A 16,449-nucleotide genomic window follows, 5' to 3' on the forward strand; every position below is an offset into this window, starting at 1 on the left:
TGTGTTTGTTTTTGTTTGTCTCAATAAACTTTATTTCCCCTTTAATTTGTTCCCTGACCCATTGGTTGTCCAGGAGGATGTTGCTTAATTTTTTCATGTTTGTGAATTTTTCAGTTTTCCTTTTGTTACTGATTTCTAGTTTTAGGACACTGTGGTCAGAGAAGATACCTGGTATGATTTTATTAGTCTTATTGATTTTGCTAAGACATGTCTTGTGACCTAACATGTGGTCTATAGTAGAAAGTGTTCTGTGTGCACTTCAGAGGATGTGTATTCTGCTGTTGTTGGATAGAGTGTTCTGTGTATACCTGTTAGGTCCACTTTGACCATAGTGTTGTTTATATCCACTGATTCCTTATTGATTTTTCTGTCTAGGTGATCTATCCATTGTTGACAATGGGGTATTGACATCCCCAACTATTACCATACTACTGTTTATTTCTCCTTTGCTCTGTTAGTTTTTGCTTTATACATGTAGGATTTACTTTATACATTTAGGAGCTCCAAAGTTGAATGCGTAAATATTTACAGTTGTTTTACCTTCTTGATGTATTGTCCCTTTTCTCAGTATACCAAGACTTTTTTTTCCTTTTTACTATTGTTAGTTTAAAGTCTATTTTGCCTGTGTGGTCACCCTGCTTTTTACTTTTTTTTTTTTTTTTTTTAAGTAGGCTTCACACCCAGTGTGGGGCTTGAACTCACAACGCTGAGATCAAGAGTCCCGATGCTTAACTGACTGAGCCAACCAGGGTCCCCACCCCTGCTTTTTTTTTTTTTTTAATCATTTGCTTGCAATGTCTTTTCCCATCTTTTCATTCCCAGTCTGTATGAGTCTTTGAGACTAAAGTGAGTCTCTTATAGGCAGCTGAATTCTAGGGCTGGCACAACTCCTCATTTGAGGATCTAAATTAGGGAGTTCTGTACCCTGCTGAGTTCCCTGGTCAGACTGTACGTGCCCCGGGCTTGGCTGTGCAGGTGAGCAAAACCATTGGTTTGAATTACTACTTGGACACAGCAGGTATGAACTCTGTTTCCCTGTGGTGTGAGATCAGAGTAGGGACTCCTACAAAGCGGATCCACAATGCTGGGGTGAGGGAGGGATGCTGCTGGTGGTCTGCTCCTGGCTTGTGTTTCCTACTGGAGGAGCCAGGGGTTCAGAGGAGACCTCTCTGTGTGGTGGTGCTGGGATGGCCTTGGGGGAGGGACAGTGTGGTCAACATGCAGCCACTTCTCTTCCCCTTCCATTGCAGGCTTTCTGGGTCTCCGTGTTGTAGGATTCTCTTGATGCTGTCTTGTTCCTGAATGGTTGTTAGTTGTTCTTCTTGCATGGAGGAGCAAAGTCAGGAACACCTGTGTTGCCACTTGGTGACCTCACTCCTCCCCATGAAGGATTTATACTTTATCTGAAAAGGAATAGGTAACCATAGACAGAGGAATGGCATGCTAACTTGCATCTTAGATGATTATGTGGAGGCAGCATGGGGAATGACTTGCAGAGGGACAGGAGAGAAGTGGTAATGGCCTGAATTAGGGAAGTTCCAGTGAGGATGGAAAATAGTGACCAAAGTTTTCTTTCGATACTTTTAGAAGAAAAAAGTCATAGAAACTGGTCGTTGATTGGATGTAAGGGGTAAGGATGTAAGGAAAGGGATGAGTTAAAGATGGTATCTAAGGTTTTTGCTTGAGTACCACCTCTGTAAACTTGCCAGTTCACCATACTTTTTTGTTATAGCATGGGAATACATTTTTAAGCCTTTAATTCTTTCTTTTATTTCTAACAATAAGTAAGCATCTTACCTGAACCATTTTTTAGTATTTAAAAAGTTAAGGAAAGCAAGAGGGAAAGAGTGATGTGTATCATAAGCTAGGTTGGGACTACGCTAATGTAAATAGAATATAAGGCACTGATGAAGAAACACCATGGCTAGGAATTCATGGAAACTCTATTGATAGCATTTACCATATGATTACTGGGAAGAAATTTTCTTTCCTTTCTTATTTTTAATATTGTCTTGGGTATTTGGCTGTCGCTTGAGAAATACCTCTTTAAAGGGGAGTACATTCTGCCCTTTGATTTCAGATTTTTGTTAACAATTTCATGAACTAGGATATTAATTTTTTTTAGGAACAATGTACATCTAAATAAAAAGGATAGGTTTGGAATGTACATGGAATTCTTTGTTACCTCCTTTGGTCAAGTTGCAGTGTACCACAATTTCTTCACCTATAAACTGAAGTTAACAGAACCTGAGTACAATAATATGTACATGTGTGTGTGTAAAAAGTCTGCTGACATGCACCTGTGCATAACAGGTACTCAGTAAATGTGTGTGTGGTGGGGGAGTTTCTATAATTTGGTTTCTTTCTATTCTTTCTTTTTCTGATTGATTATGTGAGTTGTCAGGGGCCATAAATTTTAAATATATATATTTTCTTAATTCCAGTTAATTAATGACCGTCTTTTCTGTGGAACGGAAGATGGAAAATTTTAAGTGTCTTATTTAAGTAACCCTTTATGTGAAGTAGTAGACTAGTTATAGCAAATCCTGAAGGACCAAATGAGGGCTTATTAATTGATTTGTTTTCAAAAATATTTCTCTCGCCTGTTGGTTTTGCCTTCTGATACTCCTTTTTTTTTTTTTTTAATTTTAGGGAGAGAGAAAGCATGAATGAGCAGGGGAGAGGGAGAGAAGGGCAGAGGGAAGGAGAGAGAGAGAGAGGGAGGGAGGGAGAGAGAGAGAGAGAGAAGGAGGGAGGGAGGGAGGGAGAGAGAGAGAGAGAGAGAGAGAAGGAGGGAGGGAGGGAGGGAGAGAGAGAGAGAGAATGAGAATATCTTAAGTAGCTCCACGCTCACACAGAGCCCCACATGGGGCTCAATCCTACAGCCCGGGGATCATGACCTGAGCTGAAACCAAGAGTCAGATGCTCAGCCCACTGAGCCACCGAGGTGCCCCACTCTCTTGCTTTTCTACTGTGTGTTAGATTAGCAACATTCCATTACTACTATAATTTAGGAGGGAAAAATTCACTTCAGGTATGTAAGTGATAAGCATATGTATAGCATTCTGGTGGATACTTGGATATTTGATAGCTGCTCCCTGACATTTCTTTAAGGTATTTGAATGGCAACAAAATCAATTATCCAGTCAACCTGAATGAGCCTTTTTTTTTAAAGACAGGGAACATTTTCAGTGTTACTGTGTCCTTCCTTCCTACTGGATATGTTTAGCACAGACCCAACAATCGATCAGTATTTAATGATTTAAGAAATCTTTCAGTATGTAATTGAGTACCAAACTGAACACAGATCCCTGCATTGGAATAGCCTGACCTCTATACCAGTAGACAGTGACTATTCCAACAACTTAAGAGATAGTGGAGACAAGAGAGGTTAAATAGGATAGCTTTTATTTCATTATATTGTAATATTTTAGGTAGTAATTTGTCCTGTGTTTTATTTCACATGTAGGGAATTCCGAATGAAAGCTGGAGAATAACAAAGATAAATGAGAGGTATGAGCTTTGTGATACATATCCTGCCCTATTGGTTGTGCCAGCAAATATTCCTGATGAAGAATTAAAGAGGGTGGCATCCTTCAGATCAAGGGGCCGTATCCCAGTAAGTATGAAGCTTTGAGGAGACTTTGCAAATGCTTTTGTACTCTGTGTGATGCTGAAGTTAATGAATGGGAACATGGATGCAGGATAAAAATAGCTGTAGCAACAGGCCTTTTATGGGGGTATTAGAGGATGAGTTATTTAGTAAAATGAAAAGTGGAGGAAAGACTTAAAGAAGTTTCTGAGAATCCGATATGCGTATTAGAGAACTGCACAGAATTGCAATTCTTAACTTGAAAACAAAGTTGGCTCTGTATTGATCACTATTTCTTTATTTTATTAAATATTCTTTAATCATGGTGGTAACTGCTCTTTTCCTTCAAACCCTGGAAAGAAGAAAACTTTATAAATTTATGATGAAGTATTGTGTTTTAGAAAGATTGGCTTAAATAATTTTTGTTACAAAGCTCATAGATTCTGAAGATGTTATAGTTAGTTTGCTGATTTAGTAATAAAACTTTAAGAGGTTTACTTAACACTCTTTTAATATGTTTTTTCCTGGAGACAGCACTTCCGAATAATCATGACTTTCGTAACTCAATACCTGATTAAAGAATTAGACCAAATTGCCCATATGCCAGAGTTGGCTTGAAAGAAAGGCAATGATTTTTTATAGCAGCCTTATATGTCCTTTCATGGTTAGGCTTTGGAACTAATCAGAAAGCAGAATTTTATAGAGTAATGTTTTTGAGAAGAATTATAAACAGAAACATATATAAAGGGTGTGTCACTGTTTTTCCCCCCTTAAGGTTTTATCATGGATTCATCCTGAGAGTCAAGCCACCATCACTCGATGTAGCCAGCCCATGGTAGGAGTGAGTGGAAAGCGAAGCAAAGAAGACGAAAAATACCTTCAAGCTATCATGGATTCCAATGCCCAGTCTCATAAAATCTTTATATTTGATGCCCGGCCAAGTGTCAATGCTGTTGCCAATAAGGTGAGATTGTCTTTCAGTAATTAAGATTTCAGTTCCATGAATCAGCTGAGTTTGGTGGGAGCCACAATGTAGTAGAAAGATTTCGGGCTCTCCAGTGACAAAGATATAGATTCTAATGCTGGCTCTCCTGCTTGATGGTGTGACTTTGAGTTAGTTACTTAATCTTGTAACTTTTTATTTGTTTACTTTTTTATTGAAGTACAATTGAAATACAACCTTATGTTAGTTACAAGTTTACAATATAATGATTCAGTATTTGTACACACTGTAAAATGACCACATCACATCTGTTTACCATCTACTACGATACAAATTTTCTTAGAATGAAAACTTTTAGGATTTACCTTCGTAGCAACTTTCAGAATCATATTATTGACTCCATGGGACTATAGTCCCCATGTTGTATGTTACATTCTCATGACTTACTTATTTTGTAACTGGTAATTTGTACCTTCTTATCTCCATGCATTTTATTCCCTGCCAAACCCCCTACCCTGCAACCACCAATCTGTTCTCTGTATCTGTGAGTTTTGTTTGTTCATTTGTTTTGTTTTTTAGATTCGAGGTCTGAATGCAATGATACAGTATTTGTCTGACTTAGTTCACTTAGCGTGAGCGTGAACTAAGTCCATTTGTGAAGTGAACTAAGTCCCTTGTGAAGTCCATTTGTGTTGCACAAATGCAAGATTTCATTTCTTTTTATGGCTGAGTAGTATTCCACATTTTCTTTTTAAAGTTCATTTATTTTGAAAGAGAGAGCACAAGTAGGGGAGTAGCAGAGAGAGAGAGGGAGAGAGAGAGAGAGAGAGAGAGAGAGAGAGAGAGAGAGAGAAAGAGAAGAGAAGAGAGAAGAGAGAAGAGAGAGAGAATTCCAAGCAGGCTCAGCACTGTCAGTGCAGATCCTGATGCAGGGCTTGAACTTATGAACCGTGAGATCGTGACCTGAGCTGAAGTTAGGCACTTAACCGAGTAAGCTATCCAGGTGCCCCTATACCACATTTTCTTTATACATTCATGCACTGATGGACAGATAGATTCTTTCCATATCATGGCTATTGTAAATAATGCTGCAATGAACATAAGAGTGCTTAGCTCTTTTCATATTAGTTGTTTTTATTTTCTTTCAATAAATAGCAAGAAGTGGAACTGCTGAATTGCATAATGATTCTGTTTTTAATTTAAAAATTTTTAAATTTATTTTGAGAGCGAGTGCACATGTGTGAGTAAGCAGGGGAGGGGCAGAGAGAGAGAGAGAGAGAGAGAGAAAATCCAAGCAGGCTCCATGCTGTCAGCAAAAGTCTGAATTAGGGCTCAATCTTACAAACCATGAGATCATGACCAGAACCTAAATCAAGAGTTGGACACTTAACTGACGGAGCTACCCAGGCGCCCCTATTTTTAATTTTTTGAGGAACCTCCCTACTACCATTGCCGTCATGCTTATCTTTTTGATAATGGCCATTCTGACTGATGTGCAGTTATATCTCATTGTGGATATAATTTGCATTTCCCTGATAATGAGTGATGTTGAGCATCTTTTCATGTGCCTGTTGGCCATCTGTTGTCTTCTTTGGAAAAATGTCTATTCAAATCCTCTGCCTATTTTTCAATAGGATTGTTTGTTGTTATTGAGCTGTATAAGTTCATTATATATTTTGGATATTAATTCCTTATCTGATGTATGTTTTTCAGATATCCTCTCCCATTTGCTAGTGAGGAGGTCCCTTCAGTATGCAGAAGCTTTTTGTTTGATGTAGTCCCATTTGTTTATTTTTGCTTTTGTTGCCATTACTTCTGGAGTAGGAGCCAAAAAGATACCACTAAGACCAATGTCATGGAGCTTATCACCTTAGTTTTCTTCTAGGAAGTTGAGGGTTTCTTGTCTTACATTCAAGTCTTTAATCCATTTCAAGTACAGTTTTGTATATGGTGTAAGGTAGTAGTCCAGTTTTATTCTTCTGCATGTGACTCTCCATAACAGTTATTGAAGAGACTGTCCTTTCCCCATGTATATTCTTGTCTCCCTTGTATATTAATTGACCACATATACATGGGTTTATTTCTGGGCTCTCTGTTCTGTTGTATTGCTCTATGTATATGTTTTCATGCCAACACCATACTGTTTTGATTACTGTAGCTTTGTAGTATAGTTTAAAAAAATTTTTTAATGTTTATTTATTTTTGAGAGACAGAGACAGCATGAGTGGGAGAGGGCAGAGAGAAAGAGAGCGAGACCCAGAATATGAAGCAGGCTCCAGGCTCTAAGCTGTTAGCACAGAGCCTGACGTGGGGCTCAAACTCATGACCCGAGCTGAAGTCGGGTGCTCAACCGACTGAGCCACCCAGGTGCCCCATAGCTTTGTAGTATATTTTAAAATCAGCATGATGCCTCCAGCTTTGTTTTTGTCAGTATAATGGGATATTTTGTGGTTCCAAACAAATTTTGGGATGGTTTTATTTCTGTGAAAAATGCCATTGGAATTTTGATAGGGATGGCATTGAGTCTGTAGATTGCTTTGGGCAGTACAACATTTTTCAAATTAATTTTTCCAGTCTAACATATATCTTTCCATTTATTTATGTCTTCTTCAGTTTCTTTCATCAGTGTCTTACAGTTTGCAGTGTAAAGTTTTCTCACCTTCATAGTTAAATTTACTCCTGCAAATTTTATTCTTTTTGATGCATGTGTAAAGAAGATTGTTTTCTTAATTCTCTGATAGTTCATTGTTAATGTATAAAAAAAAGTAATAGATTTTTATATTGATTTTATGTGATTTGAAGTGATTGTTACTTCACTCCATTCATATATTAGTTCTAATCATTTTTTGGTTGAATTTTTAGGGTTTTCTCTATATAAAATCATGTCTACAAATAGTGACAATTTTACTTCTCCTTTCAATTTGGATGCCTTTTATTTCTTTTTCTGCATAATTGCTCTGGCTAGATTTCCAATATTTTGTTGCATAAAAGTGGTGAGAGTGGGTATCCTTGTCTTGTTGGTGATCTTAAAGGAAAAGCTTTCAGCTTTTCACCATTGAGTATGATAGTTGGGGACTTGTCACACATGGCCTTTATTGTGTTGAGTGTTTTCTGTACTCACTTTGGTAAGAGTTGTTGTCATAAATGGATGTTGAATTTTGTCACATGCTTTTTCTGCATCTTTTAAGATGATATGATTTTTATTCTTAATTTTGTCAATGTGTTTTATCACATTGATTGTTCTGTAGATGTTGAACCATTCTTACATCCCCCAAATAAATCCTACTTGATCATGGCATATGATCCTTTTAATGCATTGTTGATTTGGTCTGTTGAGTATTTTTGCATCTATGTTCATTAGGGATACTGACCTGTAATTTTTCTTTTTTTTTTTTTTTGGTCTGCTTTTGGTGTCAGGGCAATGCTGGTCTCATAAAATGAGTTTGGTAGTGTTCTTACCTCTTCAGTTTTGGAGGAGTATGAAAGGATGAAAGGATAGGTATTAAATCTTATTTGAACATTTGGTAGAAATCCCCAGTGAAGCTGTCTGGTCCTCGACTTTTGTTTGTTGGGAGGTTTTTGATTACTGACTCAGTTTCCTTACTAGTAATCCTTCTATTCAGATTTTCTGTTTTTTTCATGATTTGGTCTTGGAAAATTATGTTTCTAGGAATTTATTCATTTTTTTTCTTGGTTGTCAAGTTTATTGGCATATTATTGGTCATAGTCATCTCTTATATCCTTTGTACTTCTTTAATATCAATTGGGACTTAACCCTTCTGATTTTATTTATTTGAACCCTCTCTTTTTTCTTAGTCTGGCTAAAGGTGTGTTGATGTTATTAATCTAGCTTAGTTTCATTGATCTTTTCTAATATGGTTTCAGTCTCTGTTTCATTTTTTTCCATTCTGATCTTTATTAGTTTCCTCTGTGTGTGAATTTTGGGCTTACTTTGTTCTTTTATAGTTTCTTGTTTCTTTAGGTAGGCCTGTATTGCTACGAATTTGACTCTTAGAATTGCTTTTGCTGCATCCCATAGATTATGGTGTGTTATATTTCCATTTTCATTTGCCTCAAGCTATTTTTAATATCTTCTTTGATTTCTTTGTTAACCCATTGATTGTTCAGTACCATATTTTTAATTTCCATATATTTGTGATCCACCCCCCCCCCCCCCCCAGTTTTCGCCTTACAGTTGATTTATAGTTTTGTACCATTGTGTGCAGAAAAGATGCTTGATATGGTTTCAGTCTTCTTCAATTTATTGAGACTTGTCTTGTGGCCTAACATATGATCCATCCTGGGGAATATTCTATGTGCACTGAGAAGAATGTGTATTTTCCTGTTTTTCAATGGAATGTTCTGTTTATATCTAATAAGTCCATCTGGTGCAATGTGTCATTTAAGGTTGATGTTTATTAATTTTCTGTCTGGATGATCTATCCACTGATATAAGTAGCCTGTTAATCCCCTACTATTATTGTATTGCTGTCAGTTTCTCCTATTAGTTCTGTTGGTATTTGCTTTATGTATTTAGGTACTCTTATATTGGGTGCATAAATATTTACAAATGTTGCATCTTGCCAGATTGACCCCTCTATCATTATGTATGGCCTATCCTTGTCTTTTATTACAGTCTTTTATGACAGTCTTCCTAAAGGTCTATCTTGTATGGTCAGTATACATATAAGAAAGTGATACCTGGTTTCTTTTGGTTTCGATTTGCAGGAAACATATTTTTTCACATCTTTACTTTCAGTCTCCACATGTTCTTACATCTGAAATATGTCTACTGGAGGCAACATATTGATGGGTCTTGTTCTTTTTTTTTTTTTTTTTTTTAATCCATTCAGCACTCTTTTGATCAGAGAATTTAGTCTAGTTACAGCTAAAGTGATTATTGATAGGTAAATACTTACTGGCTTTTTTTTTTTTTTTGTCAATTTGTAGTTCCTCTCCATTTCTTTCTTCTTCATTTGGTTTCTTCCCTTTTGGTTTGATGACTTTCTATGTTCTTATGCTTAGATTCCTTTCTCATCATTTTTTTGTGTATCTACCATGGATTTTTGCTTTGTGGTTACCATGGGGCTCATATATTACTGCTTTTATATGTAACAGTCCATGTTAAGATGATAACAGGTTAAGTTTGAATGCATTCTGAAACTCTACACTTTTAGTCCCCCTGATACATTTTGTGTTTTTGAATTCACATTTTACAACTTTTTATTTTGAGTATCTTTTAACTTTTTATTGTTTATAGTTATTTTCACTTTTTAAAATCTTTATCCTAACTTTATAAGTGATTAATGTGCTATGCTTACTATATATTTCTCTTTACAAGTGAGATTTTTACTTTCATTTTTTTGTTATTAGTGCCCTTTCTTTTCAGCTTAAAGAAGTCCCTTTGAAATGTTTTGTAAGGCTGATGAACTCCTTTAGCTTTTGTTTTCTGGAAAGCTCTTTATCTCTTCTTCAATTCTGAATGATAACCTTGACAGAAAGAGAATTCTTGATAGGAATGGTTTCCTTCAGCAGCTTGAATATATCATGCCACTCCCTTCTGTCCTGAACAGTTACTGCTGAAAATACTGCTGATTGTCTCATAGAGTTTTCTTTATACATAACATGTTGTTTTTCTCTTGCTGCTTTTAAGATTCTCTCCTTATTTTTAACTTTTGACATTTTAATTATAATATGACTTAGTATAACCCTTTTTGTGTTTATTTTATTTGCAACTCTCGACTTCCTGGAGCAAAATGTCTCTTTCTCTGGTTTAGGGAAAATTTCAGCCATTATTTCTTCAAATAAGTTTTCTGCCCCTTTCTCTTCCTCTTGACCTTCTGGCATCCCTATAATGCAAATTTCGTTCCACTTAATGTTGACCCATAGGTCCCTTAAGCTATGTTTACTTTTTAAAAATTCTTTTTTGTTTTTGCTGCTCTTTGGGGATGAGTTCCACTGCCCTCTCTTCCAGCTTACTGATTTTATCTTGTTTTCATCTGATCTGCTGTTGAACCCCTCTTGCACTTTTCCGTTTAATTATTGAATTCTTCAGTTCTATGATGTCCATTTCTTTCTTATATTTTCTATATATTTATTGAAGTTTTGCTGTGTTCATTCATACTTCTGAGTTTGGTGAGCATCTTTATGACTATTATTTTGAACTTTTTATCAGGTAAATTAGTTATCTCCATTTCAATGAGGTGTTTTTTTTTTTTTTTTTCCCCTGGGGTTTTAGCTTGTGTTTTTCATTTGGAACATATTTTTCTTTCTCCCAATTTTGCTCAAGTCCCTGTGTTTCTATGTATTAGGTGATAAAACAGCTATGTCTCCTTATCTTGCAGGAGTGGCATTGTTGAGGAGATGAGCCTTATCATTTAACCTTGCCCTAGTTTTTGGTTGTCTTTCAAATCTTTGGGATTGTGTAAGCAGCCTGATGTTTTTTTGATAGGTCCCAGTTGTTGAGGTTGTACCAAGATCTTGAGTGTTACTGGGGGGTGGGGGGGATCTTAGTCATCCCCCAGTTGGGGGCCGATTGGAAGCTAGACCCTCAGGTAGCAGCTTTTAAGGTATGCAGATATACACAGTCCTATGGGACTGCAATTGTAGACCTTGCTGGCCTCCAGACCAAGTGATCTGGAGGTGTCCCCTTAGTGACAGTTGTAAAATTTAGGGCTTCAGACAAGTATATGGGCTTTTTTTTTTTTTTTTTTTCTGGAGGTACTGGCAAACTATAGTGGGACAAAGTGAGAGCTCATAGGTAGTATCCCTCAGCTCTTGTTTTCTGACAGCATTTCCATAGACTCAGGATGTGTTATAAACCTGAAGCTATAGATCACGTAGTTAGGCCATTCTCAGAAAAAAGGTTGAGGATATATTTAAACCTGCCAACTATACAATGCCCTGAGGGTGGTTGCCTACCAAGAACTGCCTCTCCAATTGTTTCAGACCCACAGGGCCCAGAAACACAATCCCCCTTGGCCACCAGAGCCAGGCACACAGTGGGTGTTCCCTAGTGAGCTACATGCACCAGCTGCCTTTGATGGTTCCAAAGTGAGGTGGCATGTGGGGGTGGGTTATTTAATCTTTTTAGACTTTAATTTGCTCACTTGTAAAATGAGAATAATAATAGCTAACAGGGTTGGTGTGGGGGCAAAACCCATCTAATAAAAAGTAGTGCATGACCCTGTGCTCACTTACATAATAAATAAGTATTCAGCAATTATTTGTTTCCTTCCCCTTCTCCAAACTTGACAACTAACTGAGTTTATGACTGGCTAGAGTGTGCACAGCAGGGCTGTAGAAATCAGTGTTCTCTGTGACCGGTGCTGCCCTCTTCTGACTGCCCTCCACCTCTACAAGTTATTCAGACTGGAGACTTGCAGTTAGCTGGGGCAGTAGTCCTGGTTTCTGCTATAAAGATTTCCATTGTGGAAATAGAAATTTTGGTCCAGTTGACAAAATCTACCATAGGAGAAGGAGAGAGAAGAGATACAATTTCGCTTTAGTAAGTTACCTTTTTTTTCTTTTTTCACCCCCAGTAAGTAATGTATCTGTGTCATAGAATTAGCTAATGCAGATAACCAAAAAGAACATATTTTAAAATTCTCCAAATCCTGTAACTAAGAGAGAAACACCGTTAAACACTGGTTGTACCTCCAGACCTATGAGTATACGCATGCACACGTACACTTGAAATAGTGGGATAATTATACCTTCCTTTTAAAAACATTGACATTGTATCTTTGTATGCCAATAAACATTTATCTATAACATGATTTTAATGGTACAGTAACTAACAGTATCAACTGTTGTTGGATGTTTAGGTCATTTCTGGATTTTTTGTTTTTTTGTTTTTTTTTGTTTTTTTTTTGCCTTTATAAACAATGCTGGGATGATTGTCCTTTAATTAAATTGTGGTGCATGTGCCTAATTATTTCCATCCTGTTCAGTGTTTCGAGGGCATTGTGAATTCCAGGCATTCTCTATTAAACTTTAAATATTTCCCCTCAAAGGAGAAATGAGATAATGTGTACATGAAGGCTGCAGGACAGGCACTAGCATATATTGTTCTAGTAATTACTTGTTCGTTCCCCTTCCAAAACTTTACTCTGAATTAGCAGGAGGGAGACTTACTATGTTTTCTAGCATGAGAGGAGAAAGGGGAGAGAAATATAATGCAGAAAAGGTGATAAAACAGACTTATATTCCATATCTTATTTTTTTAAATTATTCTGATACAGATTTCATATGGAAAATCCCCTCTTTTTTTAAAGACTGATATATTTTATTTATTGGTACATTTTGCTGGTTATAAAATATATAATAGACAGTATGGAAAAACTAGGCAGGCCTAGAAAAAAGAAATAAAATTCACCATATCCACTAATACTTTAATATATTTTCTTCCCTTATTTTTTTTTGTGCATTTATATGTTGATTGTTTTGTTTCTTTGTTTTTCCTCTTAATATTATAGGAAGTATTTTCTCTAATTAAATATTCTTGAAAAATAATGTAATACTCATTATAGCTGTGTCATTCATTTAATCGTGTTTCTAATATTAGGTGTTCAAGTACTGATTTAGTATTTTAAATATAGCTGACATAAATATCTTTTGTTTGCATCTTTATTTCCTTAAAAGAGTATCCTAGGTATATGATTACCATATCAAAATTTAAACTGTGCATTTTTAAAGAGCTTTGTTACATATTATCAACATTCTTTGGGAAAGTTGATTCAGTTTACCAGCCTAATGTCTTCTCCCCACTGCCCCCGCCAGTTTTACTGAGATACAATTGACAGAACATTGCACAAGTTTAAAGTATGCACTATAATGATTTTCTATGTTACATATATTATGAAATGATCACCACAATAAGTTTCGTTAACGTCCATCATAATTACAAGTATCTTTTTCCTTGTGATGAGAACTTGTAAAGTGTATTTTCTTAGCAACTTTCAAATATACAATATGAGATTGTTAACCATAGTCATCATGTTTTACATCACATCCCCAGAACTTATCTTTTAAGTAGAAGTTTGTACCTTTTGACTCCCTTCACCCAGTTTCCCCACCTACCACCCCCTTTTTAATTTGCAAAAGTGTACATCCTTGTTGCAACAAATATTTTTTTACCTGAGCTGTAGGAACATTCTCTGTAGCTTAATCACTGTGGATATGACAAGTCCTCTTGCAGTCATGACACATGTCAAGAATTAAACCTTTGCCAGCCACGAAGTCTTCCATGAGTGCCCTGCTCCAATCCAGTTCACCTTCTAATCCTACTAAAAGTAACCATTATCCTAACTTTTATAATAATCGTCTTGTTGCATTTCTTTATGTTATTACCAAAGTGTATATCCCTAGACTATGGTTTAGCCTTGTTTTTAAATTTAAAATTTTTACTTTTTTTATGTTTATTTATTTTTGAGAGAGAGAGAGAGACAGAGCAAGCAGGGGAGAGGCAGAGAGAGAGGGAGAAACAGAATCTGAAGCAGGCTCCAGGCTCAGAGCTTCTGGCACAGAGCCCAGTGTGGAGCTCAAACCCATGAACTGTGAAATCATGACCTGAGTAGAAGTTGGATGCTTAACCAACTGAGCCACCCAGGCGCCCCCAGCCTTGTTGTTTTAATACTGCATTTGATCTTTTTTTTTTTTTCTTCCTAATTTTATTTATTTTAGAGAGAGGCGGTGGGGGTGGGGGTAGGGAGTGTGAGCAGGGGGTGGGGGCAGAGAGAGAGGGAGAGAATGAGAATCCGCTCAAACTCACAAACCATGATATCATGAGCTGAGCCAAAATCAGAAGTCAGACACTTAACCGTCTGAGCCACACAGGCACCCTGTATTTGATGTGTCTTTTAAGTCTCTCTTAATCTGTAGTCTACCCCTTGCCCATCTCTTTCTTTTCTTGACATTTTATCTGTAGTTTCCCATAGTCCAGATTTTGCTGTTGCATTATGGTATGGTTCAACTTTTTTTCTGTCCTTTGAATTTCTTTCACATGAATTTAGAGGTTTATTCAGATCCAGGTTCAACACCTTTGGCAAGGCTATAGGGGGTATATCAGGAGGGAGGCACATCATTTGTGGCTGATTCTCCTCTGGGGGTGTTAGCAACTGTTTTCTGCTCAGCGCCTGGACAAATTAACTCACTGGATTTGCAAAATGGTGGTATTTTAATTTCATGATTTCTTTTTCAGCTGTTAGTTGAACTCTCTCTATAAAGAAACACTTCCTATTGTCTATATTTTGGTTAACCAGCAATCTAGTTTATGTAAGAAAGCCAAGATAAATGCTTGGTTCTTTCTTATTAGCCAGTTTTCCCAGTAATGAACTTGCTATCATCCCATGAAGGTGACTAATTTTTTAAAGTATCATTATGAATGTATGTATTTAAACACATTCAACATTTTCTAATCCATTGCAGAAAAAATATATATATTTTTAAATGTTTTATTTATACATGAGACGGAGACAGAGCATGAGCAGGGGAGGGGCAGAGAGAGAAGGAAACACAGCCATCTGAAGCAGGCTCCAGGCTCTGAGCTGTCAGCACAGAGCCCGACGCGGGGCTTGAACTCACAAACCACAAGATCATGACCTGAGCTGAAGTCGGACGCTTAACCGACTGAGCCACCCAGGTGCCCCAGAAAATATTTTTTTGAAGTTTAAATTTCTCATCTTTGGTCAGGGGGAGGCTTTTCAAGTTACCTCCTGAGTTCTTTTGACATAACCCTAATAATCTTCACTATCTGGTGTGAGGTGATATGCCAGACTCATCAGGAAGTCTTGTACATCACCTGCCCCAGACTTAGAACAAGTATTTCTCCAAGAAGTTCTCGTTTCTGTTAGTACGAAATGGTATCACAAACCAGGATGCTGAGGATATTTGCTTACTGGGTGTGTCCTGTTTCGAGGTCTTTTCAGTGAATAGGGTTAGGGAATATTTACATAATTTTAAAGATAAAGTACCTCCTAAGTTCATACTGGTGCTTTCAATTTCAATTCAGTGCCAAACATTGTTTACATAGCTTCTTCTCAATTACATGTGTGTCTCGTTTCTTCCATGCCGGGAATCCTGGTTCTCAGAGACACAGGGAATGATATCTATGTTCCGTAACTACTTGTTTCCTTTATCCTCCCAGTCCCAGAATAACAATACTAATCCCACCATCACCAGTACTTACTGGAAAGTTTGTTTTTTCTCATTTGCTTTCCCCATTCACCCCACTTTACAAATACATTATATTTCTTTACATTGTCAGCACATATAGCCTTGACACATTCTCCCTTTTGAACACATACTCTCCCTTTTACCTCTGACTTCGACAAGCAGCTCTAAGTTTTGTGCTCACAACCAATTCGTATATGGATGTCTTTCTAGACATTATTATTATTACTATTACTATTATTATTATTAATTATTATTGTCTGAAGTTCCCCTCCAAATATTTCATCAGGGGCTCATGGGAACCATATTCTGAGTATTTGCATGCTAATCAGAGCTTGTGTCCTTTATGTTTGAAAGTGAGTTTGGCTGGACATAAAACCCCTGGCTCATATGTGATTTTCTTGAGTTTCTTAAATATGTTGCTTATTTTCTTTTGGCATAAAGTTTCAAAGGCTAATGATAAATTAAGTTTCTTTACCTTCTAAGTCCCTCTTTTTTACTTGGACATTCAAAGGACTTTTTTTCCTTTTCTTTGAAGTGCAGTTATTGCCAGACTATTGTTTCATGTTGTGTGTTCTGGGTCTATATTCTTGCAATTTTTTAAAATCTTAGTTCTTAGTATTCTGTTTCCTTGTTTTGACTTTTTTCTTCAGGACTTCTGTGTTAGCTCCTCCTTGCCTTTCTTCATCATTTGTCACTTACTCTTGATTCTTTCTTATGTCTTTCTAATTTCATTTTGGTT

General features: G+C 36.7%; 1 protein-coding gene across 3 annotated transcripts in view; it reads left to right on the forward strand.

The window, feature by feature from the left end:
- The window catches only part of MTMR2 (myotubularin related protein 2), a 117,693-nt gene that overhangs the window by 84,725 nt on the left and 16,519 nt on the right, over window positions 1-16,449 (forward strand). For all 3 annotated transcript variants that reach the window (XM_047071752.1, XM_047071753.1, XM_047071754.1), the window contains 2 exons: window positions 3,470-3,619; window positions 4,368-4,556. In XM_047071752.1, coding sequence (XP_046927708.1) covers window positions 3,470-3,619; window positions 4,368-4,556 — 339 coding nt within the window. The remainder of the gene's footprint in view (window positions 1-3,469; window positions 3,620-4,367; window positions 4,557-16,449) is intronic.

The sequence above is a fragment of the Lynx rufus genome, unplaced genomic scaffold (assembly GCF_022079265.1).
Source record: "Lynx rufus isolate CCGP_SWC_20201006 ecotype Redwood Valley unplaced genomic scaffold, mLynRuf1.p SCAF_9, whole genome shotgun sequence".
NCBI lineage: Eukaryota > Metazoa > Chordata > Mammalia > Carnivora > Felidae > Lynx > Lynx rufus.